The 26,213-nt window shown below is 41.9% G+C and overlaps 1 protein-coding gene across 10 annotated transcripts in view; it reads left to right on the forward strand.

Moving 5' to 3' along the window:
• The first annotated feature begins 8,083 nt into the window (after window positions 1–8,083).
• The window catches only part of VWA3B (von Willebrand factor A domain containing 3B), a 166,395-nt gene continuing 148,265 nt past the window's right edge, over window positions 8,084–26,213 (forward strand). For 3 of the 10 annotated variants that reach the window (XM_059891638.1, XM_059891641.1, XM_059891642.1), the window contains exons 1-5: window positions 8,096–8,294; window positions 13,523–13,750; window positions 19,615–19,709; window positions 21,977–22,033; window positions 25,520–25,770. In XM_059891638.1, the coding sequence (XP_059747621.1) occupies window positions 13,555–13,750; window positions 19,615–19,709; window positions 21,977–22,033; window positions 25,520–25,770 (599 nt within the window). In that variant the 5' untranslated portion in view covers window positions 8,096–8,294; window positions 13,523–13,554. Of the gene's footprint in view, window positions 8,295–13,522; window positions 13,751–19,614; window positions 19,710–21,976; window positions 22,034–25,519; window positions 25,771–26,213 lie in introns of all 10 variants that reach the window. The other 7 variants (XM_059891640.1, XM_059891639.1, XM_059891646.1 and 4 more) reach the window with 6 other exon arrangements.

The raw sequence follows: 26,213 nt of genomic DNA on the forward strand, positions 1-26,213 counted from the left end.
TTGGAACTATAAAACAATGGTACACAAATCTTAGGTATCTCATTTGTTTGTTTGGCCGAATTGTGCAGCATGTGGCATCTTAGTTCTCCGACCAGGGATCAAACCCATGCTGCCTGCATTGGGGAAGTCCCCTGAGATACCTCATTTTTAATTTGGCTCATGTAAAGATAGAACATCAATCTTTTGGTATAGTGTTGTAGAAAAAAAATTTTGTACCTCAATGGAAAATGATCAGATAGGTAGTGTAACTGACAGACATGCAAATTCTGTTCTATTTGGTAAAGTCAGCTTCCTGTTCCCTGTGGAAACGCCAGTCTGTGTCTATTTACATAGTCAATTCAAAATTACTCCATATAATTTTTAAAAACTTTACTATGAAGCACTAATCTGCCTGGTTCTTCCCTTTGACGCATTAATAGAATCTTAATATGTGTTCATTTTTATACCTGAATGAGAGTCATGATTTTATCTTCTTTTAGGTCAAGGCTATTTCCTTTGACTATTTCTCCACTGCTGAGAGCTGCTTCTCTCCTTTTTATTTTTTTCAAAAATCACACTCATAAAATGTCACGGACAACAACAATTTAGTTTCACTCTCTGTAATGTGGAAATAGAGCTTAAAGATCAACAAGCTGAATACTTCTAGATTTGCATAACTGTTGTCCCTTCCCCTCGTTATGTGCCCCCAGGGTGGGTTTAACCCATTTCTAATTCCATAGCAATGTTATTTAGTGACTCACCTTTATCTAGGACTTCCAAAGCATTCATCCAAAATTTCACAGAAATTAGAACTTTTTTTTTGAGATGGGCTGGGACCTGGAACCCTTTGCTGCAGTGCTTGCACCTGGACAAATATCTCTTCCAGCAGTAGATTCAAACTATAAGGGACTTAAAACAACTGCAGGCACGAGCAGTTGGTGCAAATTATGTACAAGATACAAAAAGTCAACAAACTAACTGCAGCTTCTGAGGAGCTGGGAGCAAAAGCAGAATCCCCCTGCCCAGGATCCCTGCACACAGAACCACCAAGGGGGCGCACAGACCACATAAGCCACCCCTCCAGTAGGATCCACAGATTCGCTCCCACCCTTCCACGCTCAGAGCATTTAAGGAGCCAGCTCACTACCCCCCCACCCCACCCCTGGAGGAGCTAGTAAGGACACATGTTATTTGTTTTCTCTCCTTCCTGTTGCACGAATCCCAAGAGAGCCTTGTCTGACTACCGGCCTCTCATAATTTCTGTTGATTTAAGAGTTCAAAGCTTCCCAGGTGGTGCTAGTGGTAAAGAACCTGCCTGCCAATGCAGGTAGATATAACAGACATGAGTTAGACCCCCGGGTCGGGAAGATCCGCTGGAGGAGAGCGTGCCAACCCACTCCAGTATTCTTGCCTGGAGAATCCCAGATTTCTTCAACGAATGGGCCTCAAGCATGGCTGCTCGCTTCCCCTTTTGCCCACTGAACCAACATCTTGGCTACATCCAAGGGAGACCTGGCCTCAGTGAGAGGGATTCTGAGCTTCTCGGGGAGTCTGGTGTCCGGTGCAGCTCCTGCAGAGTTGGCTCCATTGGGCCCCCACTGCCGGCATTCATCCATTTGGCTATCTTCACCCTATTTGTCAGGCTGGGGGCTTCCTTTAGTCTATTTGCATTCCATCCTCTGGTTCAAAGACAGGATCCTTCTGTGTCTATGTTGGATCAGCTTGACAGACACCCACAGGAAACCCAGACTGACCAGACCCTTCCCCAAATTTCTTTCTTATTTAAATATTTATTTACTTGGCTATGGCAGTTCTTGGTTGCGGGACTTGGGATTTTCCATCTTCATTGTGGCATGTAGGATCTTTGGCTGTGGCATATGGGATCTAGTTCCTTGACCAGGGATTGAACCTGGACCCCTTGCTTTGGGAGCTTTGAGTCTTAACCACTGGAGCACCAGGAGAGTTCCCCGAATTTCTTTATCACCTCTCTTCATCCCCTTTCCTCCAGGTGCTAATTTCCTTCCATGTGTATTTCCCCGTGCTTTGCGCTCTGGGTCAGTCGTTCAGGGCTCTCTGTATCGAATACAAGCTTATGCATTATTCACAGTTTTCTCTCTCCTCCTCTGCAGCCACACTCATTGGTCTGGGCCCAGAAAGAAGGCTCCTGCCTCCTTCTCCTCCCTGTGAAACTCCCTTTCTTGAAATGAGTTTCTTGAATGAGTTCTCTTGAAAGAGCTGCCATTAAAGGCCCATTCACGCGCACACATGTTCATCTGACTCCTGCCCTAGGAATTCAAGTTCAGATACCCAATGTTATTTGATGTATGGTATTTGAGAAGGGTAGTTTGTTTTCTTTCACATTTGCACATTAAAACATTCCAGGGGGTATGAAGGCATGAATGTTTTATGACCCCTGAGAAAAATGATCAAAGAGTATAATTAACCTGACTAAGGTCACACAGCTAGTGGGTGTGTTTAATCAGTGCATGGGCCCCTTGACCCATTACCTCTGATTCCTGTACCTTCAAAACTTCCTTTTTGTACTTGCATTGGTAGGTGGGTTGTTTACCACTAGCACCACTTGGGAAGCCCAAACCACAGCCTGCAACTCTTTATTCTCCAAAAGCCCAAGCCTTGGTTTATATGGCAGAGAGAAATTCCTACTGCCCACTGGTTAGCCTGAGGTCCCCATAGTTCCTCATCTCCTACCGATGAGGTGGGGCCATGTGACTTGCTCTGGCCAGTGGGCTGTGAGTGGATGCAAACACGACTACATCAGTATAATTGTGTGTGTGCATGTACATAAAATGTTTGCATTTGTTTTGCAACTTGTTTAAAAGATAAATCAGTAACATACCTTGGAAATTGTTCTGCATTATTACAAATAAACTTTGTAATGCTATCATATTACCATGAGAATATACCATAATTTCTGCATTGTGTGCGTGCTGCTGCTGCTGCTGCTGCTAAGTCGCTTCAGTCGTGTCCGACTCTGTGCGACCCCAGAGACGGCAGCCCACCAGGCTCCCCCGTCCCTGGGATTCTCCAGGCAAGAACACTGGAGTGGGTTGCCATTTCCTTCTCCAACGCATGAAAGTGAAAAGTGAAAGTGAAGTTGCTGAGTCTTGTCCGACTCTTTGCGACCCCATGGACTGCAGCCTACCAGGCTCCTTCGTCCATGGGATTTTCCAGGCAAGAGTACTGGAGTGAGTGTACGTGCTAAGTCGCTTCAATCGTGTCTAATTCTTTGCAACCCCATGGACTATAGCCTGCCAGGCTCCTCTCTCCATGGAATTCTCCAGGGAAGAATACTGAAGTGGGTTGCCATTTCCTGCTCAGGGGATCGTCCCAACCCAGGGATCGAATCTGTGTCTCCTGCATCTTCTGCATTGGCAGACAGGTTCTTTACCACTAGCATCACCTGGGAAGCCCATCATAATTTCTACTACTCCTTCACTCATGGACACTTAGATTTCTATTATTTTGCTATGATAAAAACACTTTTATATATTCTCAAGGACATCAAAAAGTGGAATGGCTAGGTAGAAAGGTATATATATTTACAATTAAAAAATGATTTAAAAACATTCTATTAAATTCATTTGCTGCTATTTTACCTGGGAATTTTACAATTAGATTCATCAGTGAGAATGCTCCAAGTGGTCTAATGTTATCCTCTTCCTCTCTTTCGTCTCTTCCCTTCACTCCTCGGGAAGTGTGAGTACTGGCCTAATCGGATCAGACTTCAGGATGCTGATGGGGTTAAGTTTATGTCCATCAGGTGTGTTTCTCCCTCTGGCACTTAGCTGTTTCACAAAAGGGACAAGAGGGCAGCCAAACCAGAACTTACATCTTCTGGTGGGCAAACACTCTTCTCTCTTCCTCCCACATTAGCGGTGTCACACGTTTGCCCCTCCAGGCTTGGCAAGGATCTGGAGGAGAGACTTGAGCTTTGAAGGAGAGACCCTAGACCTGTGCCCGAGTCCTGTGCCCTGTAGTTCACCCTGCCTTGGGTTCATGCAGTGTTTAGTTGCTAAATCGTGTCCAGCTCTTTTGTAACCCCATGGACTGTAGCCTGCCAGGTTCCTCTGTTTGTGGGATTTCCTGGGCAAGAATACTGGAGTAGGTTGCCATTTCCTTCTCCAGAGCATCTTCCTGACCCAAGGATCAAACCCACCTCCCCTGCTTGGCAGGCAGATTCTTTACTACTAAGCCACTCCCTAAAATGAGGAAATGTCTTATTTCCTGTTGCCATTGTTCACTGTGTCTACTCTGATCCTTAGGAACCACGAGAAGAGCATGTCCCAGCCAAGGCAATATTCAGACCCATTCCTGAAGATTTTTGCATATGATCAAAGTCTCATTCCAGGAGTGTTGGTTTTGCCAGTTTTTGGTATAAGTATCTATTTTGAAGAGTGATTTAAAATGTTCAGGTGTTTGGGACTTCTTGTATAGATAAAATATTTATCTAAGTCTTAATTCAGCAATTGGGATATGACTGTAGACTTAAAGGCATCTAGTTTATTGAAAAGCAACACTGCATTGCAAAGGGGTTGATTAATAGGAAGTGTGGGAAGGAGGGGTGATTAGAAAATGGATGTGTTTTATTCCATTTAAAACTGAAATGTGTTCTGTTAAAAGCCCATTCAAGTCCAGTGAGGTTTTCACTGTGGCACTAATATCCAGTTCTAAATGAACACTGTACAACCAAGACGAAAGAACATTTCTTATGGAGAAAACTAAAGCCAATAACTGATCATCACACCACATAATTAAGAGGGTGGGGCGTTGAAGCAGATTGCCTGGGAAGCTGCTTGGGCTTATGTCTCAGTTTACTTGTCTGTCAAATGGGGATAATCATGGTATCTTCCTCCTGGAGCCTTTGTAAGTATTGAATGAAGTGACATATTAATAGTGCTTAGAGCATTGCTTGGATTTCAAGAAATTCTAGCTATTATTTTTAAATGTTGATTAACACTGAACATTGTTGTTCAATTGCTAAGTTGTGTCTGACTTTTTGTGACCCCATGGACTCCAGTACGCCAGGCTTCCCTGTTCTACACTATCTCCCAGAGTTTGCTCAGACTCATGTCCACTGAGTCAGTGATGCCATCCAACCATCTCATCCTCTGTCGTCCCCTTCTCCTCCCACCTTTGATATTTCCCAGCATCAGGGTCTTCTCCAATGAGTTGGTGCTTCATATCAGGTGGCCGAAGTATTGGAGCTTCAGCTTCAGCATCAGTCCTTCCAATGAATATTCAGGGTTGATTTCCTTTAGGACTGACTGGTTTGATCTCCTTGCAGTCTCAGGGACTCTGAAGAGTCTTCTCCAACACCACAGTTCAAAAGCATCAATTCTTTGGCTCTCAGCCTAGCAATTGTCAAAGGGCTTTGACAGTTATGCTTAAAATCTCTGTTCCTCATGAAAGATGTTAGACTGAGGGCTGCAGACCTGCATTCACTCCCCACACAAAGAACAGTGAACTGAAGAATATCACACTATGTACAAATGTCTCTTTGGACTTTGCCTGCCCTGATGTCTCAAGCAGCCCATGGCAGCCAAACTCCCTAGACCAACAGCACCATCCAAGGTTTAAGAGCAACTGCTGCCTGATGTAGTTGCTTCACTCCCCATTGCCTCCTTCCTCTTCAGGAGTGCTTCTGTGATCATTCTCTCTCAGACTCATCCTCACGTATATATACAATTCCCTTGGATTAACATTTTACTTTTTCTCTGGTTCCAGGTTTTGTGGTGGGCTCAGGAAAATTGCTTTTCTTCCTCTTGTTTCATTTATCACCCTCCCTGCCCCTCACCTACCAAGATTCTAATCATGATCATAAGCCCAGTAGTGCCAGTGATAGTCTTGTTTAAGAAAAAAGAAAAAACATTCAACTTGAAAAATAAACAGTACAAAGGTCAAATAACAACGTAAAGGGTTGTCACACTTGGACATGGTGCCAAGTGTGGTACTGACAACTGGTGCTCTAAATCTGGACAGGTGGAAAGAAATGATTGGGGCTGGAGTGTCCTGAGGGCCGAGTAGAGATAGGGGCTTAAGCTGGCCCTGTAGGTTCTGGGGGCTGTGGCCCCCAAGTGGTGGTAATTCAGGTAAAGCGGGTGTTGGAGTAGAGGCATCTGTGGTCACAGGCAGGAACCACATTTGTCTCTCTGCTGGAGAGTTTGAGTTGTGGGCAAAGAGGTTGAAAGTATATGGTTCCTGAATGGTAAACTCAGGTTAAACTTTACTTCCCAGATGGCGCAGTGGTAAAGAATCCGCCTGCCAACGCAGAAGATGTAAAAGAGGAGGGTTATATCGCTGGGTGGCGAAGATTCCTTGGAGTAGAAAATGGCAACACACTCCTGTATTTTCACCTGGAAATTTCACAAGCTACAACCCATGAACTCCAAAGAATTGGACACAACTGAGCACACAGACACATGCACACACAGACACACACACAGATATTACTTTAAGGATGGGAGTGAAATGATAGATGTCAATTACTAAGGTTGAAGGTAAGATACAAAATATGTATAAAATTCAAAACAAAAGTGTAAAGGTTCAGTCCAATGGCATATTGCAACTGTGTTAAAGGTTTTGTTTTGTTTTAATATTTATTTGGCTGCACCAGGTCTTAGTTGAGGCATGCAGGATCTTTAGTTTTGATACGTGGGATCTAGTTTCCTGAGGGATGGAACCTGTGCCCCCTCCATCGGAAGCGCAGAGTCTTAAGCCTAGTAGTGCCAGTGATAGGCTTGTTTAAGAGAAAAGAAAAACCATTCAACTTGAAAAGTAAATAGTACAAAGGTCAAATAACTTCTCCGGAGCACCAGAGAAGTTCTGCGAAAGATATTCTTACTCCACACCACTCAGCAACCAAAAATAAGTTGAATTCCCGTAAAGCTGGCTGAACTGAAGTCCCTATCAGCAATGCAGTATTTCAAAATGATTTCAAGTTCTGCTCACTTTTCTGTCTACACTTTAAATAATTAATAATTAATGTTTCCTCAGAATGTATGCTTACAGGCATACACACATAATTGACAGAGCATAGAGTCACCTGCAGTGACTTGCATGTTAAGAGGCGAGTGTCACAGGGAAGGGAGAGGACATGGGATGAAGGTGGGGTGCCCGGTGTGACAGCATGAGGCAGTGGGTTTGGTAGAGTGGATGCTGTACTCTCTGTCTCACCCACAGTGACCTAGGAATACAAGCCTGGCAGGGTGTGGGCATCAGGGTTTAATGTGGCATAGGCAAACATGGGCATGGCCACTGTGCTACTTGCCTTCTGAACAGAATCTTCAGTACTGCTGAGTTTTTGTTTGTTTTTTGGGGGTGCAAATGGCAGGTGTCATTTGGGACAGTAGTATACAATCTAATAATTTTGTGTAATGATTTATGATGAGAGCAAACCTTTCAGTACTTCTATAGTTATAAAGGCATTCAAAGAATATAGGAAAAATAAACCCCTGTAGATGAGGTAGACTTTTCTGTTGGGGACAGAAATATTCAGTTCTAATATTAACTATGTTTTATTATATCTCTGAGCCAAAAACTTAACAACAACAACAAAAAAAAACAGCCAAAAATAATCTGGTCACTTCTTGAATTTTAAAATCTAAGACACATTTTAATATCTCAACACAGTAAAACAATACTTGCCTGTGCGATCTTATTAAGGATTTAAAGATGCTTTTCATAAACAATTTTATTTCCGAGTGACTGAAAAAAAAATCACGTCTTGCGCTCTTTGCTTACTCATTGTTACAAATGAAAATAAGGGTTAAAAATAAAGCCAAATGGACAAAGTAATACCTATAGGAATACTCACATCCAATAGAAAGGAGGAATTTTGGTAACTGCAGCCCCACCCCCGCCCCTCTCCAAAATTACAAACTTGCAAGACTACAGTTCACAGTTCTTCCGGTCATCTGTCTCAGCTGGGCCCGCACACCCAGCCGCGCCCAAGCACCGAGTCCCAGCGCCTCCTCGGAGCCCCGCCCCTCCGCCCCTGGCTCCGCCTCCGCGGGGGCACGTGCTCCGTAGGCGGGGCCGGACCGGGGAGCCGCGCCGTGATTGGAGGTGTCCGAGCGACCGCCGCGACGCTGTGCCCCACAGGTCGCCCTCGGGTCACAGAGAAACAGAACGGCTGGAATCCTTTCGCACCAAGCTCGGACACTTCGTCCGCTGGAGTCGCTCTTTATCAATCGAGATGCATACCTCGCCTGTCCTCACGGGCCGAAAGGCCCCCCAAGCAGGGGAAGGTGGCTGCTGACAGGAACCGCCTGGTCTTTCACCTGACAGGTTGCCTCGTAAGTGCGGACTGCTGTCCCCTCACGTCAGAACCCCTGAGGCGCCCAGGTTCCCAGCAAGCTGCTGATGGAAGCCTTGGAATCCCACAGTTTACTAGCTGGACTGGCCCCCGCTTAGGGGAAAGCTCGGCAACTTACCCTGAGTCACTTAACTAATTCATACCAGGGTCAGCCAGAAACGCGTCCCGACCCCTCCTACCTTAGAGCGCTTTGCACCTCCCCTCATTCCGGGGGGAAAGCTCGCCTCTGTGGTGGAGACCCAGCTTAGAAAAATTTTGTCTGTACTCTAGGCCGACACTGATAAGGTGAAGCAGGTAGAAGCGTGCCAAATATTTAGACTGAATTAAATTATAATTAAGTCATGCACTGTGGTGGTGGTGGCCCCCTCAGCCCCAGCCCGAGATGTGAAGGGCCCTTCCCTCCCTGGCGCGGGCCCGAGCGCTCCGTTGAGGCAGGCCCGGCTCTCCGACAGCTCTCTGGGCTCAGCCCCGCATATCCCACCGGACCGGCCTATTCCCGCCGCCCGCACTGCACAAGCGGACAGGGAGCCCCGTTTTGGTGCAGTGGGTAGCTCCAGGGCCACTTCGTTAGTCATGGGCTGGCTAGTGGGGTCGGCGGCCGGCTGGGCCCATGGCGCTGGCCAACTTAGACTGTGATCCCGGTTGATGGGGCACGTCCACCGTGTCCACGTGGCCACCGTGGTCTCTGCCGCCTGCAAACCTCCCTCAGCCAAGGGCTGGAGGGCGAAAGTGCAGGAGCGGCCTGATATTGGTTTGGACCGGCTGCTTTCTGGAGTGCACCTTTCTGCTAGAAGAGCAGTGGAAGCGAGGCAGGCACCCACGATACCCCCAGCTCAGCCACTGGTGGGCGCCACGGTGGGACCAGGGCTTCCCAGGTGACTCAGCTAGTAAAGAATCTGCCTGCCAAAGTAGGAGATCTAGGTTCCATACCTGGGTCGGGAAGATCCCCTGGAGAAGGAAATGGCTACCCACTCCAGTATTCTTGCCTGGAGAATCCCATGGACAAAGGAGCCTGGCAAGCTACACTGTCCATGGGGTTGCACAGTCAGACACAATGGAATAACATTGCCACTCAACCTCTAACCATACAGGACTGCTGTCTTAAGGCATGAGGCCTTCTGTAGGACTCAGCTCAGGGCGGCCAAGGGACATCTCTTGCTGCCTGGTACCCAAAGACCCAGCAGCTCCAGGGTGGCCGTACCTGGAGCCCCTAGTTACCTTGCTTGGGGACTTTGGATTGTGCCAGTTTAGACAACTTTCTATATTTTCCCCAAACTTCTGCCTGCCTGCAGCTGCCTTCAGCTCACACTTTCACTTCTTCTTCTTCTTTTTTTTTTTTTTCTTTTTTCCATTTATACTTCCTCTTTCTATGTAGGAAAACCTTTTTCTATTTCCCAAAACTTTGGCTCTTGGATAGCTTTTAAAACTTAGGGAAGTGCTCAACTGCAATTTGTTATTTCTAACTTCTGGATTCCTGTATATTGTAATAACCTCAGATAAAGAAACTCAGTTATAATACTAATCATAATAACATAGTCAGAGCTGGAAAATGTCTATTTAAAGAGACAGCTATTTCCCGCACTGCGAATCTTTGCCTTTTTTGGAACAATCAGGATTCTCAGTAATTCTGAGTGATCAATTTAATTCAACTCAATACTTGTACAAAGTACCTGCTGTATATAAGGCACTGTGCTGAGGACATTCATGTGGTTTATCCCTGTAGTAATCGAATGTATTTTCAATCTAGGGAGGACAGACTTGAAGTGGCTAAGGCCACATGGGTGGAATAGCCAAGCAAAAACTGGGGCTTTCGCAGGGGGAGGGTGCAGGAGTTTGATGAGGCCTCTGGAGAGGCTTAATGGAGGAGATGGGATTGGAAATGGGCCTTCAAGGCTGAGATTCCACACAGGAGAATGACCTGAGACCGGCTTAGAGGTAGGAATACAGGTGGGCTGTGTGGAAGGATTGCTTTGTCAGTTCACTTGGCAACTTTGCTCTGGAAACTTTCTGGCTTCTCCAGGGTACCTCTTACCCCATTTGAGAAGAATGATCTCTTCTGTTGGAGGTGCCCTTTCTCTCCTTCCTTCCTTGTTGTCTCTGGATAGGTTCAGCTCAATACGGGTATTCTCATGCTAAAAAGCCAGAAAAGTCAAGATGTGAATTAGGAGGACTCCTATAGGTTTTCTGATCTGACAGAGCCTACTAGACTTAAAAAAATTATTTAAAAAGATCATTTGAGGGACTTCCCTGGTAGTCCAGTGGCTGGGACTCTGTGCTCCCATTGCAGGGGCCTGGATTCTATCCTTGGTCAGGGAGCTAGATCCCATATGCTGCAACTAGGCGGGTGGCAACTAAGACCCAGTGCAGTCAAATAAATAAATAATTAATATTTTTAAGATAAATAAAAATCTTTCAAATGCAGAAGGGACTGAGCCATACACCTTAGCTGAAGGATTCAGTTGCCTTTTGTTTGGAATTGAGAATATGTCCGTTTGGCTTAAAAGCAAAAGCTATGGCTCTTCTAAAATCTTCTTTAAGCTTCCAAAATCCAGTTTAGTAGCCTTAGTGAGCAGTTTGTGTAGCTGTGCTCCTTTTTTAACCTCAGGCATGTAGCTCCCTTTAGGAAGAAGATTACAGGAGGTAGATGAGTGTGTTCAGGAAAGAGAGTAACTGGAAATGATGAAATAGTGAAAAATATTCTGAGCTTCCTTTTTCTAGTTTCTATAGGAACCATTGACCAAATTTAAAAGTCCTTCAGCTGGCAGTCTTTGTTGGACAGATCTCAAAAAGAAAGCAGAAGCATATTAGCCTGCCCATCTTGCTGTCTTCATATTCTGTGATTCTAAAGGAGGAGGAGGATTCCAAACTTCATAGCTCTGGGAACTTTGGGACTTCCAAAAGGAGGTTTGGATAAAAGTGGATGTATGAAACAAGGCACAATTACTAAAGGGTAATAACTTTTTTTAAAGCTTAAAAAGTCCATTTATTAGGTTACAAATAGTATGAAGAGTAATGACTTTTAAGGAATTTATTTGTGCATAGTTCTTTCTGATGTATCAAGTGCTCATCCACGCATTGGCACATTTGTTCCTTGCGGTGGCCCTGGGAGTTAGGATGTATAAACAGTGCAGAGAGGAGGAATCACTTGCTTAAAATGGCAGAATGGACCTATAAGGAGTTTTCATCCATGATCTTCCAACTCCTACATGATGCTCTCCAAATACTATTGTAACGTTCTTATCAAATTGAGCCTTTGTAGAAAGAAGATCTTCACCAAAAATATGAATTTGTTTGAAATTTGGAATTCAACATATAGGGACAGTACAAATTCACATAAACCTTAAAATGAAAATCATTATCTTTATTATTTAGTTAGTTTTCAGCTGTGCTGGGTCTTCATTGCTGCTCGCAGGCTTTCTCGAGTTGTAACAAGTGGGGGCTACTCTCTAATTGCAGTGTGGGTTTCTAATTGCAATGACTTCTCTTGTTGCAGAGCACCAGCTCCAGAGCTCAGGCTCAGTTACAGCGCACGGGCTTAGTTGCCCTGCAGCATGTTCCTCGAGCCAGGGATGGAACCCATGACCCCTGCATAGGCAGGCGAATTCTTAACCACTGGACAACCAGGGAAGTCCAGAAACCATCATCTTTGAAAATTTGAAAATAAGTCAAAAAGCTTATTGAGCCTGTGCATGTGTGCTTAATCACTTCCAACTCTTTGTGACCCCATGGACTGTAGCCTGCCAGGCTTCTCTGTCCATGGGGATTCTCCAACTAAGAATACTGGAGTGGGTTGCCATGCCCTCCTCCAGGGGGTCTTCCTGACCCAGGAATCGAAGCTGTGTCTCTGATTCTTTAACACTAGTGCCACCTGGAAAACCCTTACTGAGCCTGAGGTCTGAGAATAAAGGTCAGTGCTCGGTCTTCAGTGAGGACCCAGGAGCCCTCCTGGACAGCAGTCCTGTTGTATGGAGTCTATAGCCTTGTAGCATAGGACCAGGTGGGAAGAGGTCACTTATCACCATGGCAGAGTGGTAAAGAAATGGCTTTGATTTCTGCTTCTGCTTTACTGACTGTGTCTCCTGAACATTTTCCAATTCCTCAAATGTAAGTAGGGTGATAGCAGTGGGTAACTGATACCGTTATGAAGAATTTGTGAGATAGTCTTTGTAAGGCTCAGCCCAGTTCCTGGCCAACAAATGAAAGTTGCTGCATGCAGTTGGATTTTTTATTGTAAAGTCCGCAGAACATAGACCCTGGAATGGAAGGCCCGGGTTAGAATCTAAGCCACATACCTCCCCCCACCCCACCCCCACCAGCTGTGAGAACTGGCCAAATTAGTTAGACCGCCTCTGTGTTAGTTTCCTCATCTGTAATATGGGAATAGTAGTACCACCTACCTCATTAGGTTACTGTAAGGGAAAATGTATACTACAGAGAAAATATACAAAGTTAAATAAACGTTTGCTAATAGTATGTCTAACGTCTTTTCACAAAACCTCCCTAGCTTGGGTCCAATTGATTTCTGTTTGACTAAACTTGCTTGTCATAACAGGGATACTTTCTGGAAATAGGATGAGAATTTTAGAAATGGGAGAAGGGAGTTTTTCCATTGTTGGAAAATGTTGCATTCCAGGGAACCCATTTACATGCACTGCACATTCCTAGATACAAAGGGAAGCAGAGCTTTCTACTCTTTCCTTAGATTTTCAGGCCCTGCCTGAAGTAGTGGTGAGTGAGCTAAGATCACATTACAGTCTCCCCACTCCATGTGTACACCAGCTTTGTTTAGGCAGGTCTGGATCAGTTCAGTGTGTTGTATATTGCTTTAAGTTGGGCTGATCTCTTAAACTTTCTGGCTACTTGAGCCAGAAAGCCACAACTTTCTAGTAAAGTCCCAGAGAATGAAACATGGGATGGTGAATCCTTGTATTCACCACACAGAGGAAACTACTGTAAAATTGGCATATATCTTTCTCGATGTTTTTCTGAGTGGGGGTATGCAAATATAGATACTGAATTTTATGAATACCTTTTAGTCGTATATTTAGGTATCTTCTTTGCCAACAAATATACAATTTGTATTATTTTTACCTGTGCTAAATAGCATTCAGTGTAATTGTACTCTCATTTATATTAAACCAGTTCTCAGTTGATATTAGCTTGTTTCTAAGTTTTCAGGAAGTCTGATTTTGACAATTGCCCTTACAGGAGGTTCCTGTGACTTAGATCCTAATTCAGAGATGGAAGTAGCAGGCTCATCTTCCACCATCTCTGAGGAGCAGCCTCGGAAGCAAGAGGGACTAAGCGACACTAGAACAGACTCAGTCAAGCAGAGTCTCATCTCATCTGAGGAATGGCTTCAACTGCATGGGCTTAAGAGCAACAAATTGACCTTGAAACAGATTTTATCGCAGATTGGATTCCCACATTGTGAAGGTATTAATACAAAACAGCACTGACTGGAAAGCCCAAACAGCATGCTGCCCTTTAGCCTTTGAGGAGGCGGCATCAGTTCTGAAGTCCCCTCAAAACACAGGTCTCTGAGTTGGTTTATTTTTTTATTTGACTGTGCCAGGCCTTATTAATAGTCACAGCATGCAGGATCTTTGAGTTGCAGCATGCAGGATCTAACTCCCTGACCAGGGATCGAACCTGGGCCCCCTGCATTGGGATCACAGAGTTTTAGCCCCTGGACCACCAGGGATGTTCCTCTGAGTTTGTTTTGATCTCACATCCTTATGGGTAAAAAAGGTTTGCACATGGACCCCCAATATATGTATATTATGTAGATGTACAATCTTCAATCCACCTATTAAATATTAGTAATACTTAATTTCATTCTTTCTTCTTTAAAGATGAAATAAAACCTAAATATAAGTTATACCCCTCACACCCTGCAGATGTCTTGCTCCCACCCTGGCATGTGCAAACCCCTTTTGGAGGCTATGGATTAGGGTAATAATTATAATTCAGTCATTAACATTAGCAAAATAACAATTCTTCATATTTTGTCAAGGATTTTTCCATTTAAGATCATGAGGGGTGTTACTCTGTAATTCTCTTTTAATGTCCTTATTAGGTTTTGGTATCAGGATTATGTTGGCCTCATAAAATGATTTGGAAGTGTTGCCCTCTCCTCTGTGTTCTGATGGTGTTTGTATATGATTGGTACTAGTTCATCTTCAAATGTTTGATAGAACTCACTGGTAAAATTTATCTGAGGCTGGAGTTTGTAAGAAAAGTTTGATAAGAAATTCAATTTCTGTAATAGACATAAAACTATTCAAATTTTGTTTCATCATGTCACTTAGGATTTCAAAGTCTTCCTGGAGAATTGCCACTTTTATAATTACATAATGTCCTCTCTACCCTTAGTCATGTTCTTTGCTCTGTAGTTTACTTTTTTTACGTTAATACAATCAACCCTGCTGTTTTTATTAATATTTACATGACATCTTTTTTGTCCTTTTACTTTAACTTATATATCAGTATATTTGAAGCAAATTTCTTAGACACATTATATAATCAGTTTTTAAATCCTCTTTGCTAATCTCTTTTAACTGTTGTCTCTATACCATTTGTATTTAGTATAATTATTTGTATGTTAGAGTTTGCTATTTTGTTTTTTGTTTTGTTTTGTTTTCTTTTTTTATCTGTTTTCCATTTGTTTATTTTTCTTGCCTAGCTCTGGGTTTCTTAAACACTGTTCAGAATTAAAAAAAATTATCTGTAATATTTTTGAGTGTATCTCTTCGTGCAGCTCTTTTAGTGGTTGTGCTAGGTATTACATTATAAATATGTAACATATCAAAGTCTCCTGGTATCAGCATTTTACCAGTTTGGATAAAGAATGGACACTATTTCCCTTTATGTCCCTTTAATCTCCTCATTTTTAATATGCTTTATTTTTTCATACATTGAGAATCACATTAGGCTGTACTTTAGTTTTTTATTCAACCGTCAAGCAATTTAGAAAATTCAAGAAGAGTCTGCTTATTTACGCATATTTATATGTGTCAATACTTACTGTGTTCTTCCTTCCTGATGTTTCAGAGTTCTTTCTTTTATCATCTCCTTCCTGTTTGTAGAACTTTATTTATTCTATAAGAATAGTTCTGCTGGGAACTTTTATTTTTTTTAGTTTCTTCGTCTGACAGTATGTTTATTTCTCCTTCATTCTTGAAGAGTAATTTCACCAGATATAAGATTTGGTGTTGACAGTTCTTTTCTTTTAGCACTTAAGAGAGACTGTATGGGTACTTCCCTGGCAGTCCAGTGGTTAAGACTCTGCGCTTCCACCGCAGCGGGCACAGGTTCGATCTCTGGTTGGGGAACTAAGATCCCACGGACTGAGAGGCACAGCCAAAACAAAGAAACAAAGAAGCTGCTTCCTTTTGGCCTCCATGATTTCTTTGGCTGTGCTGGGTCTTTGTCGTTGCCCAGGCTTTTATCTAGTTGTGGAGAGCAGGGGGCCACTCTAGTCGTGATGTACAGGCTTCTCGTTGCTTTGGCTTAGGGCGTGCCGTCTTCAGTGGTTGCAGCCCCCAGGCTCTAGAGTGCAGGCTCAGTAGTTGTGACCCATAGGCTTAGTTGCTCCAAGGCATGTGGGATCTTCTCGGATTAAGGATCAAACCCTGGCCTCCTGTGTTGGCAGGTGGATTCTTTATCACTGAGCCACCAGGGAAGCCCCCTCCGTGATTTCTGATGAGAAAACCACTGTCATTAGAGTTGTTGTTATTTTGTTTTGTCATTAGAATGTCACCCAGTCATGTCTGTCTTTTGCCATCCCATGGATCGAGATTTTCTAGGCAAGAATACTAGAGGGGATTGCCATTTCTTTTCTCCAGGGGATCTTCCTGACCCAGGGATTGAACCCATGTCTTCTGCATTGGCAGGAGGATTCTTTGCCACCGAACCACCAGGGAATGAAAATGTTTTTACCCTGATGCTTCTTTATTCATTACATTTCCTCTATACATGTTCATATCATGTACTCATTTTTAATCTCTTATACTTAGAATATATGCATTTTATATCCATTGACATTTGTTGTATTGGAAGTTAAAACTAAAACCTTTAAAAATATTTGTTAATTTAAAAGTCACAAACCTGTTATATGTTAGCATAACACTTTTAAGAAAAATAAGTAAATTTTTTAAAATAAAAATGCTAGTAGGAAGAGTGGCACAGTTTTACATTTTTGCAAATCTCTTTAATGTTTATCCCAATAGGAAACAGCTAGTTCAGGTATGGCTGATTCATTTTGCAGTACAGTGGAAACTAATACAACATTGTGAAGCAATTATACTCCAATAAAAATTAATTTTAAAAAACACAGATGTATTCTTATATCTACTTAAAAAAATTATTTTTGATCATGCTATGTGGCATGTGGGATCCTAGTTCCCCAGTCAGGGATCAAACCTGTGCCGCCTGCAGTGGAAAAGCATAGTCTTAACCACTGGACTGCCAGGGAAGTCCCTCTCTTATCTGTTTTTTCAGAAATAACAGCTTTATTGAGATGTAATTCACATTCTATACCATTAACCAATTTAAAATATATGATTCAATATTCTTTAGTATATTCACAGAAATGTGCAACTATTATCACAGTCAACTTAAAGAAAATTTTCATCACCTCAGAAATAGACCTTGTACTTCTTAGCTATACACCCTGCCCATAAGGCCCCAGGCCAAAGTAATCTACTTTCTATCTCTCTAGATTTGCTTGTTCTGCACATTTCATACAAATAGAGTCATATAATATGAGATGTTTTTTGGCTGATTGTTGTTTAGTTGCTAAGTTGTGTCCCACTCTTTTGCAACCCCATGAACTGCAGCCCACCAGGCTCCTCTGTCCATGGGATTTCCCAGGCAAGAATACTGGAGTGGGGTGCCATTGCCTTCTCCAGGGGATCGTCCTGACCCACGGATCAAACCCGAGTCTCCTATGTTGCCAGGCGGGTCCTTTACCACTGAGCCACCAGTTTCTGTTGTTGTTCAGTTGCTAAGTCGTGTCTGACTCTTTGCGAGCCCATAAACTGCAGCATGCCAGGCTCCCCTGTCCTTACTGTCTCTGGGAGTCTGCTCATATTCATGTCCATTGAGTTGGTGATGCTATCCCACCATCTCATCCTCTGCCAAGAAGCCTCTTTGTGACTGATACCTTTCATTTAACATGATGTTTTTAAGATCCGTCTATTAGTATGTTGTAGCATATACCAGAGGGAGAAGGCAATGGCACCCCACTCCAGTACTCTTGCCTGGAAAATCCCATGGATGGAGGAGCCTGGTAGGCTGCAGTCCATGGGGTCGCTAAGAGTCAGACTTGACTGAACGACTTCACTTTCACTTTTCACTTTCATGCACTGGAGAAGGAAATAGCAACCCACTCTAGTGTTCTTGCCTGGAGAATCCCAGGGACGGGGGAGCCTGGTGGGCTGCCGTCTCTGGGGTCGCACAGAGTCAGACACGACTGAATCGACTTAGCAGCAGCAGCAGCAGCAGCAGCATATACCAGAACTCTATTTGTTTTATGGTCAATTACTGTCAGGAGATGAATTGTATGGATATTGCACGGTTTGTTTATCCACTTATCATTTGATGGATGTAGATCTGATTCTTATCCTAGCAAGCAGTTAACTTGGTCGGACTCAAACTTCAAAGTGTCTCCCCTGTTAAATAAATGCAGAATTCACCAATTTCCTTCTTTCAAGAATTAATGCCACTCCAGTTTCTGCCTGTTCTTGATTGCTCTCTAGTGCCTTCAAGTAGCTTTTTAAATATTTTGTCGAGAGGTTTTTTGTTTTTTTCCTGTGTAAGAGTTAGCAATAAAACCTACTTCACCATTATTGAATGAGGAATTCACAATGCCTTTTATTTTAATTGGCTATACAGCTGATGGAGGCTTACATAAATTAATCTCCTTCAGTTCTCAAAAACACAGCCCTCTCTCCTGACTCCAGATGAATGCCTGAGGTAAAGAGAGAATGCTGCTGGTGATGTGAAGTTGCTCTATAAATGTCAGTCACGATGTTGAAATCTTGGAAATGAAGGTTTTAGAGTTTGAGAGATTTATTGAATGAGAATATTGCTGACAGAATTCAAGTACCCATTCTTTGCTCTTTCCTATTATGGACATTGAACTTCAAGACTTGTAAAGTTTATCATTGCTGGTGATTTGGGACCAAGCCTGGTCTATAAAATGTGGCCTTGCCCTTCCTGCTTTCCCAAGCAGGCTGTGATCCTGCCTCCCTAGAAAGGCAGAGGAAAGGGAGTGTTGGATCCAAGAGCATCACCACTCTCTTCACCACTTTTGGGACTTAATAATTTATAATAATAAGAAAATAATCATCACAATAAAAACAGTTCCTGAAGCCTTACCTCATCTCTGCCTTGCCAAGTCATAACCAGTCCATGAAACTTTCTTTTAGTTGTGTGAGGGAATGACTGTGTTTCAGGAAGCATTGTATTCCCATTCTGGAAACACTGTGTCAGCACATAGTGGGTGTTCAGTGAGGGTTTACGGGGTGGATGTTGAACAGCTGAGCTTATGCTCTGAGAAGAAAGTGGTTTTGACATTCTGTATGAGTATTCTGACTCTTGCTTCATCTCATTTATTCACAACCCCCTACTTGAGGGAACAGTAGATAATATCTAAGTTTAATATTTAAAATTGTTATTCATTTAATTTACTTTCTGGCTGTGCTGGAGCTTTGTTGCTGCACGTGGTCTTTCTCTAGTTGTGGCGAGTGGGGGCTGCTCTCTAGCTGCGGTGTGTAGACTTCTCATTGAGTGGCTTTTGTTGCGGGACATGGGCTCTAGGGCGTGTGGGCTCAACAGTTGTGGTGCATGGGCTTAGTTGCTGCGTGGCATGTGGGATCCTCCAGGAGCAGGGATGGAACCCGTGTCCCCTGCATTGGCAGGCAGATTCTTAACCATTGAACCGCCAGAGAAGCCCCTAGGTTTTATTTTTAAAATTTTGAAAACTAAGTCCAAGTCCCAAATAAAAGATTTCTGGAATTAAACATAATTTCTGTGTCATCTTTTTGACCTCTGCCTTAATCGTTCTGGGCAAAAGACCCAGCAGGCCAAGAAATAAACACTGTTCGTCCTTCCCATTCATTCATACATTTGGTGTTATAGCAGTCACATTTATCATAGTGCCTGGAAATACTTCATTGTCTAGAACAGAATTATAAGCATCACAGATATAATTTGATGTCAGAGATAAGCATTTGGAAATAAAAATAAGTGTTGATATTGTACCATTTTGACTGCTTTTCTTTATACACATGCAGATTATGTGATGTCTCTGGGGAGACTTGTGGCTTCCCGGTACGCAGACGGCCTGTTTCCACGGATCTACACGACGGAAGACGGCAGAGTGTACAATGTAAGTTGGAGTTCCCTCGATGGGCAGGTCCAGGGACACACTGCTGAGGTTGACACAGAGAGGCAGCCAAGCCAGGGCCTTGTCAGTGCTGGAGGATTTCTTCTGACAGTGTAGAGAGTGGTGAAAGTCACAGCCCAGGAACTTGACCCATTAGAGGTGAGTGCAGAAAGCACCTGACCAGAGGTGAAGACGTTTGCATATCAACACTTTGTTTTACCTGGAAAATAAAGGGGAAAAAAAAAGTATGACGGGGGTCATCTGAAAGGCAAGAGCAGGCTGCTGTTACCTGATGGTGGTGTAAAATAAAGGAGCACTGGTGCAGGTAGTAGTGAACATCGAGAGAGTGGCACCTTGTCCTGGAGCCCGTCATTCCCAGCAATTCAGCATGTGATTCCTGCACCCGCCCCATGTCAGGCGCTGTGCACACCCCGGCCACCACAGGGAGCTCCAGAGACACACGTCCCATCGTGTTGCTTCATGGATACTTGTTCATGTCACTGTACATCCATGTAGAGTCCACTTGGACCGTTATTTCTTAGTATTTAAAAAATACACATTACTCTCATACTTAGCCTGTTCCTAAACAATAATAGTGTTTAGTAGGGCTTCCCAGGTACCACTAGTGGTAAAGAACCCGCCTGCCAATGCAGGAGACATCAGAGAGGGAGTTCAACTCCTGGGTTGGGAAGATCCCCTGGAGAAGGCAATGGCAACCCACTCCAGTATTCTTGCCTGGAGAATCCCATGGTCAGAGGAGGCTGGCAGGCTTCAGTCCATGGGGTTGCAAAGAGTTAGACACAACTGAAGTGATTTACTGCTGCTACTGCTGCTAAGTCATTTCAGTTGTGTCCAACTCTGTGTGACCCCATAGACGGCAGCCCACCAGGCTCCCCAGTCTCTGGGATTCTCCAGGCAAGAACAGTGGAGTGGGTTGCCATTTCCTTCTCCAGTGCGTGAAAGTGAAAAGTGAACGTGAAGTCGCTCAGTCGTGTCCAACTCTTAGCGACCCCATGGACTGGCAGCCCACCAGGCTCCTCCGTCTATGGGATTTTCCAGGCAAGAGTGCTGGAGTGGGGTGCCATTGCCTTCTCCACACACACAAACAATAATATCCACGGGATTTTGAATTTGGTGTACAAAATGTATTTTTTTTGGTCTGAATCACCTTAAAAATAAATGCAGAAATACCGAATACATCTGTCTTTGCCATTCAATTCCACCTTTATGGCCCCTGTGACACGGTCCCACCCTGGTTTCCATGCTGTGGTAGTGACTTGTAGTAAGTGCTGGGAAGTCTGGCGAGGGGGTTGGGAATGCTGCTTTAGGGAGCCATGGAAAGCGGCAGGAAGTGATGCTTGTGCTTCAGGAATAAGCTTGAGACAGTTGGGGGCTGAAAATGAAAGGAGCTGAAGGCAGAGTGCTGAGCATGAGCCAAGGCATGAAGACATAGAATTACAAGGTGTGTTCAGGAGACACACCTTCCTTAAGGTGTTGCGAGGATTGTTGAAAGGTTTTTTTTTTTTAAATACCATATCTTTTAAAAATTGGTTCTTCACAGAATAGGACACCACCTTTTCTCATTCCTTTTGTATATCTCCTGCCCCCTGCCAACACCCTGGAAGGCCTTGCGTGGTTGTTCTGACCGTGTGAATGATGCTTATTTGTGTGTCACCGGTGGTTCTGGGTGATCAAGTGATCTAGGTACAGGGGAGCTCGGCCTGAGAGACAAGAGGTCACAGGACAAAGGCCATGAGCATGAGGATGGGCACTGGGAAGGCACCCCTTAGGGGAAGCCAGGCAGATATGCTGGCATGTTTGGAAGCATTGTCAGAAATGTTTTTGGCATGTTGTAGTTAGGCAGATGTTTCAGTGAAATTTTTTTTTTTCAGTCTGGCTTTGCTGATCTCGCTTTTCTTCTACCTAATTTTTTCCTCGCCCCGCCTAGTTTTCTTTGGAATATCTGAATTTTATCTAGATTTGTTGAATACAAATTTTTGAAAATTTAATTCTTATTTTATATTATTGGATAGCATCACTGACTCAATGGACATGAGTTTGAGCGAACTCCAGGAGATAGTGAAGGACAGGGAAGTCTGGCATGCTGCAGTTCATGGGAACAGAGAAAAAGGAAACCTCTGCAGTTGCAGAGTGTGGACACAACTTAGTGACTGAACAACAGCAAATAGTTGATTGACAATATTGTGTGTGTTTTAGGTGTGCAGCAAAGTGATTTAGTTATACATATACACATATTCATTCTTTTTCAGATTCTTTTCCCATATAGATTGTTACAGAGTATTGAGTCCAGTTCCCTGTGCTATATAGTAAGTTCTTGTTAATTATCTATTTCATATATAGTATGTTGCAATAAACATTGGGCTGCATGTATCTTCACAAAATTAGTGTTTTCATTTTCTTTGGATATATACCCAAGATAATTGCCGGATTATATGCCAGTTGTATTTTTAGTGTTTTAAAGCACTTCCATCCTGCTTTTCATAGTGGATACACCAGTTACGTTCCCCCCAACAGTGTCGAGGTCTCCTTTTTCTCTGTTCCTTTTCCATCGTTCGTTCTTTGTGGTCTTTCTGATGACGGACATTCTGACTGGTGTGAAGTGATATCTCATTGTGGTTTTGATTCGTATTTCTCTGATGATTGGTGATGTTGAGCATCTTTTTATGTGCCTGTTAATTATCCATATATCTTCTTGGCAAGATGTCTGTTTAGATCTTTGGCCCATTTTTTCAATCATGTTTTTTTTTTTTTTTAATATTGAATTGTGTGAGCTGTTTATTTTAGATATTAACCCCTCTTGAGTTATATCATTTGTAAATATTTTCTCCCATTCAGAAGACTGTATTTTCATTTTGTCAATGGTTTAGTATGCTGTGAGAAAAATCTTTAAGTTTATTTAGGTCCCATTTGTTTATTTTCGCTTTTGTTTCTTTTGCCTTAGAAGACAGATCCAAAACATATTGCTATGATTTATATCAAAGAGTGTTCTGCCTATGTTTTGTTCTTGGAGTTTTATGGTTTCCAGTATTACATTTTGTTCTTTAACCCATTTTAAGGTTATTTTTATATGCAGTGTGAGCAAATATTCTAATTGTATTCTTTTATAAGTAGATGTCTAGTTCTCCTAGCACCATTTATTGAATAGAGTGTCTTTCCCCATGGTATATTCCTGCCTCCTTTGTCATAGGTTAATTGCCCGTTGTTTCTGGGCTCTCTGTTTTGCTCCATTGATCTATGTGTCTGTTTTTGTGCCAGAACCATACACTGTTTTGATTGCTGTAGCTTTGTAGCATAGTCTGAAGTCAAGGAACATGATACCTCCAACTCTGTTCTTCTTTCTAAAGATTGCTTTGGCTATTCTGGGTCTTTTGTGTTTCCATATAAATTTTAGAATTATTTGTTCTAGTTCTGTGAAAAATGACATTTGTATTTTGATACAGAGGCATTAAATATGTAGATTGTCTTGTGTAGCATGGTCATTTTAACCACATTAATTTTTCCAATCAATGAACATGGAATACCTTTCCAGTTCTTTGTGTCTTCTTTAATTTCTTTTATTAATATCATAATATTTTTCTGAGTATAGGTCTTTTATCTCCTTAGATTTATTCCTAGATATTTTATTCTTTTTGATGTGATGGTAAATGGGATTGTTTTCTCAATTTCTCTTTCTGATAGTTCATTGTTAGTGTATAAAACTATGACAGATGTCTGTGTACTGATTTTGTATCCTGAATTCATTCATGATCTCTAGTAGTTTTTTTGGTGGTGTCTTTAAGATTTTCTATGTATAGTGTCATGTTGTTTGCAAACAGTGACGATTTTACTTCTTCCTTTCCAAATTGAATTCCTTTTATTTTTTTTTAGGTCTGATTGCTTGATTCTCTGACTAGAACTTACAATACTATGTTGAATTAAAGTGACAAGAGCAAGGCATCCATGTCTTGTTCCTGATCTTAGAGGAAATACTTTTAGCTTTTCACCATCAAGTATAGTATTAGCTATAGGTTTATCATATATGGCCTTTACATTGTCAGGGTCCCTCTATATCCACTTTGTGAGGAATTTTTAAAAAATCATCAACAGATGTTAAATTTTACAAAAAGATTTTTCTTCATCTTTTGAGATGATCATGATTTTTTATTCTACAGTTTGTTAATGTGTATCACATTTATTGATTTGCAGCTATTGAACCATCCTCACCCCTGGGATAAATCCCACTTGATCATGGTGTATGATCCTTCTAATGTATTTTTTAATTTGGTTTGCCAGTATTTTGCTGAAGATTTTTTCATCTATGTCCATCAGTGACAGGCCTGTAATTTTATTTTTTGTGGTTTTGATATCAGGATGATACTGACCTGGTGGAATGAATTTGGAAGTGTTCCTGACTTTGCAATTTTTTTGGGAAATAGTTTGAGAAGGATAGGTGTTAATTCTTCTCTAAATATTTGGTAAAATTTTCACCTGTGAAACCATCTGGTTCTAGACTTTTGTTTCAGGGGAGTTTTTTTTTTACTTATTCAGTTTTACTGTGATAATTGGCCTGTTCATGTTTTCTATTTCTTCCTGGCTCCATCTAGAAGATTTGTGCTTTTCTTTTATGTTGTTCATTTTATTGGTATATAGTTGTTCATAGCAATCTCTCATGATCCTTTGTATTTCTGTCTTTTTATTACTGATTTTATTGATTTGGGCACTCTCTCTTTTTTCTCTATGAGTCTGGCTCAAGGTTTGTCAGTTTTGTTTATCTTTTCAAAGAACCAGCTTCTTAGTTTCATTGATATTTTCCATTGTTTCTTTAGTCTCTATTTCATTTATTTCTGCTCTGATCTTTGTAATTTCCTTCTTTCTACTAACTTTATGTTTTGTTTGTTCATCTTTATCTGGTTTCTTTAGGAATTTTTTTTCCAATCTGCCTTTGCTGATCTCTATTTTCTTTTACCTAGTTTCTTCAGAGTACCCCTGAGCATTTTCAGAATTAAAAATAATTCTGTAACTGGAAAGGTTAAACACAATCTGGAAACAGTTTTTTTTTTTTTAAAGAATGCTATATTTTTGTATAGATCTCATCATCATGTTTCCTTCTATGGGAAATTATCCAAGGGTTTTTTATTTGTAAGATTGGAAGATTTCTTCCTGGAATGTATGGGGTTTGGAGGATCATCTATGAAGTTGTTATTAATATACAGTTCTTGATGGCAAAGTCATAACTCAGTGGGCCCTATTGTTCCTGGCTGCACTGGGGTTCAAGTGACTTGTTTGGACTCAGCTAATAACAAAACAATGCCATTTACCGCAACATGGGTGGACCTAAATATTGTCATACTGAGTGACATTAAGTCGGACACACAAAAAATATCCTATGATATTGCCTAATGTGGAATTAAAAAAAAAGATACAAATGTATGTATTTACAAAATGAAAGTAGAGTCACAGATGTAGAAAACAAACTTATGGTTACTGGGAGATAGAATAAATCAGGAGATTGGGACTGACATATACACACTACCGTATGTAAAACAGAAAACTTGCTGTATAGCAAAGGGAACTCTACTCAATACTCTGCAGTGGCCTGTATGAGAAAACAATCTTTCAAAAAAAGAGTGGAGATATATATATATATATATATTTATATTTATATATATGAAACTTATTCACTTTGCTGTACACCTGAAACCAACAAAATATTGTAAAAAAAAGAAAACTATACTCCAGTAAATGATTTTTTTTAATGACTTATTTTGGTATGCTTCTATTTATTTTATTTTGTTACTTTTATTCTCATTAAGCTGACAGCCAAATCAGAACTAATCTCTCAGTATATGGAACATTTAACACAAGCTATGGAGAGCTACAAGCAGCGGATGGACTGGCTCACCAGCAACAGCCGGCAGATCTTTGGTGTCATCTTGGAGCAGTGCATCACCATAGTGCTGGATTTTGGTGGCATGTTGGAGGAGGAGCTTAGTCTGTGCCGAGATGCTCTAACCATGGTCCTCCAAGAGCAAGTGGCTCACATAGCCAAGTTCAATGTCATATGGTGAGTTCCCATAGGAAAGGAGTATTTCCCTGAAACTTCATGAGTAATTTTCATGTATCTGGAGTTAAGTAGCATCACTAACACAGTTAGCTCTGTGGATAGGGAAGAGCTATAATCTTGTAATTTCTTAGACTTTATCATTCCAGCAAAAACCCACAATGAATCAGTATTAAAAACTTTTATCTATTTTGTGCAGGGCATTAGAAGAGATTTTAAAACAGCCTTCTCTTCAGTGTATGTCAAGGTCAAAATATAAGAATATTTATTATATTGAATATATATTTAAGGCCATAAAATTCCTTCACACATTTTAGACTTTAGGTTTGATAATGAATTTCAACATCACAAAGTTTCAGTTTTTCAGACTGAGTTTGCAGCTCAACTTGATTTCCTCTGTAAGCTGACCTCTCTTTTAATCAGAACAACAGGTGGCTGGCTTTATA

This window comes from Bos taurus, chromosome 11 (genome assembly GCF_002263795.3).
Source record: "Bos taurus isolate L1 Dominette 01449 registration number 42190680 breed Hereford chromosome 11, ARS-UCD2.0, whole genome shotgun sequence".
Lineage (NCBI taxonomy): Eukaryota > Metazoa > Chordata > Mammalia > Artiodactyla > Bovidae > Bos > Bos taurus.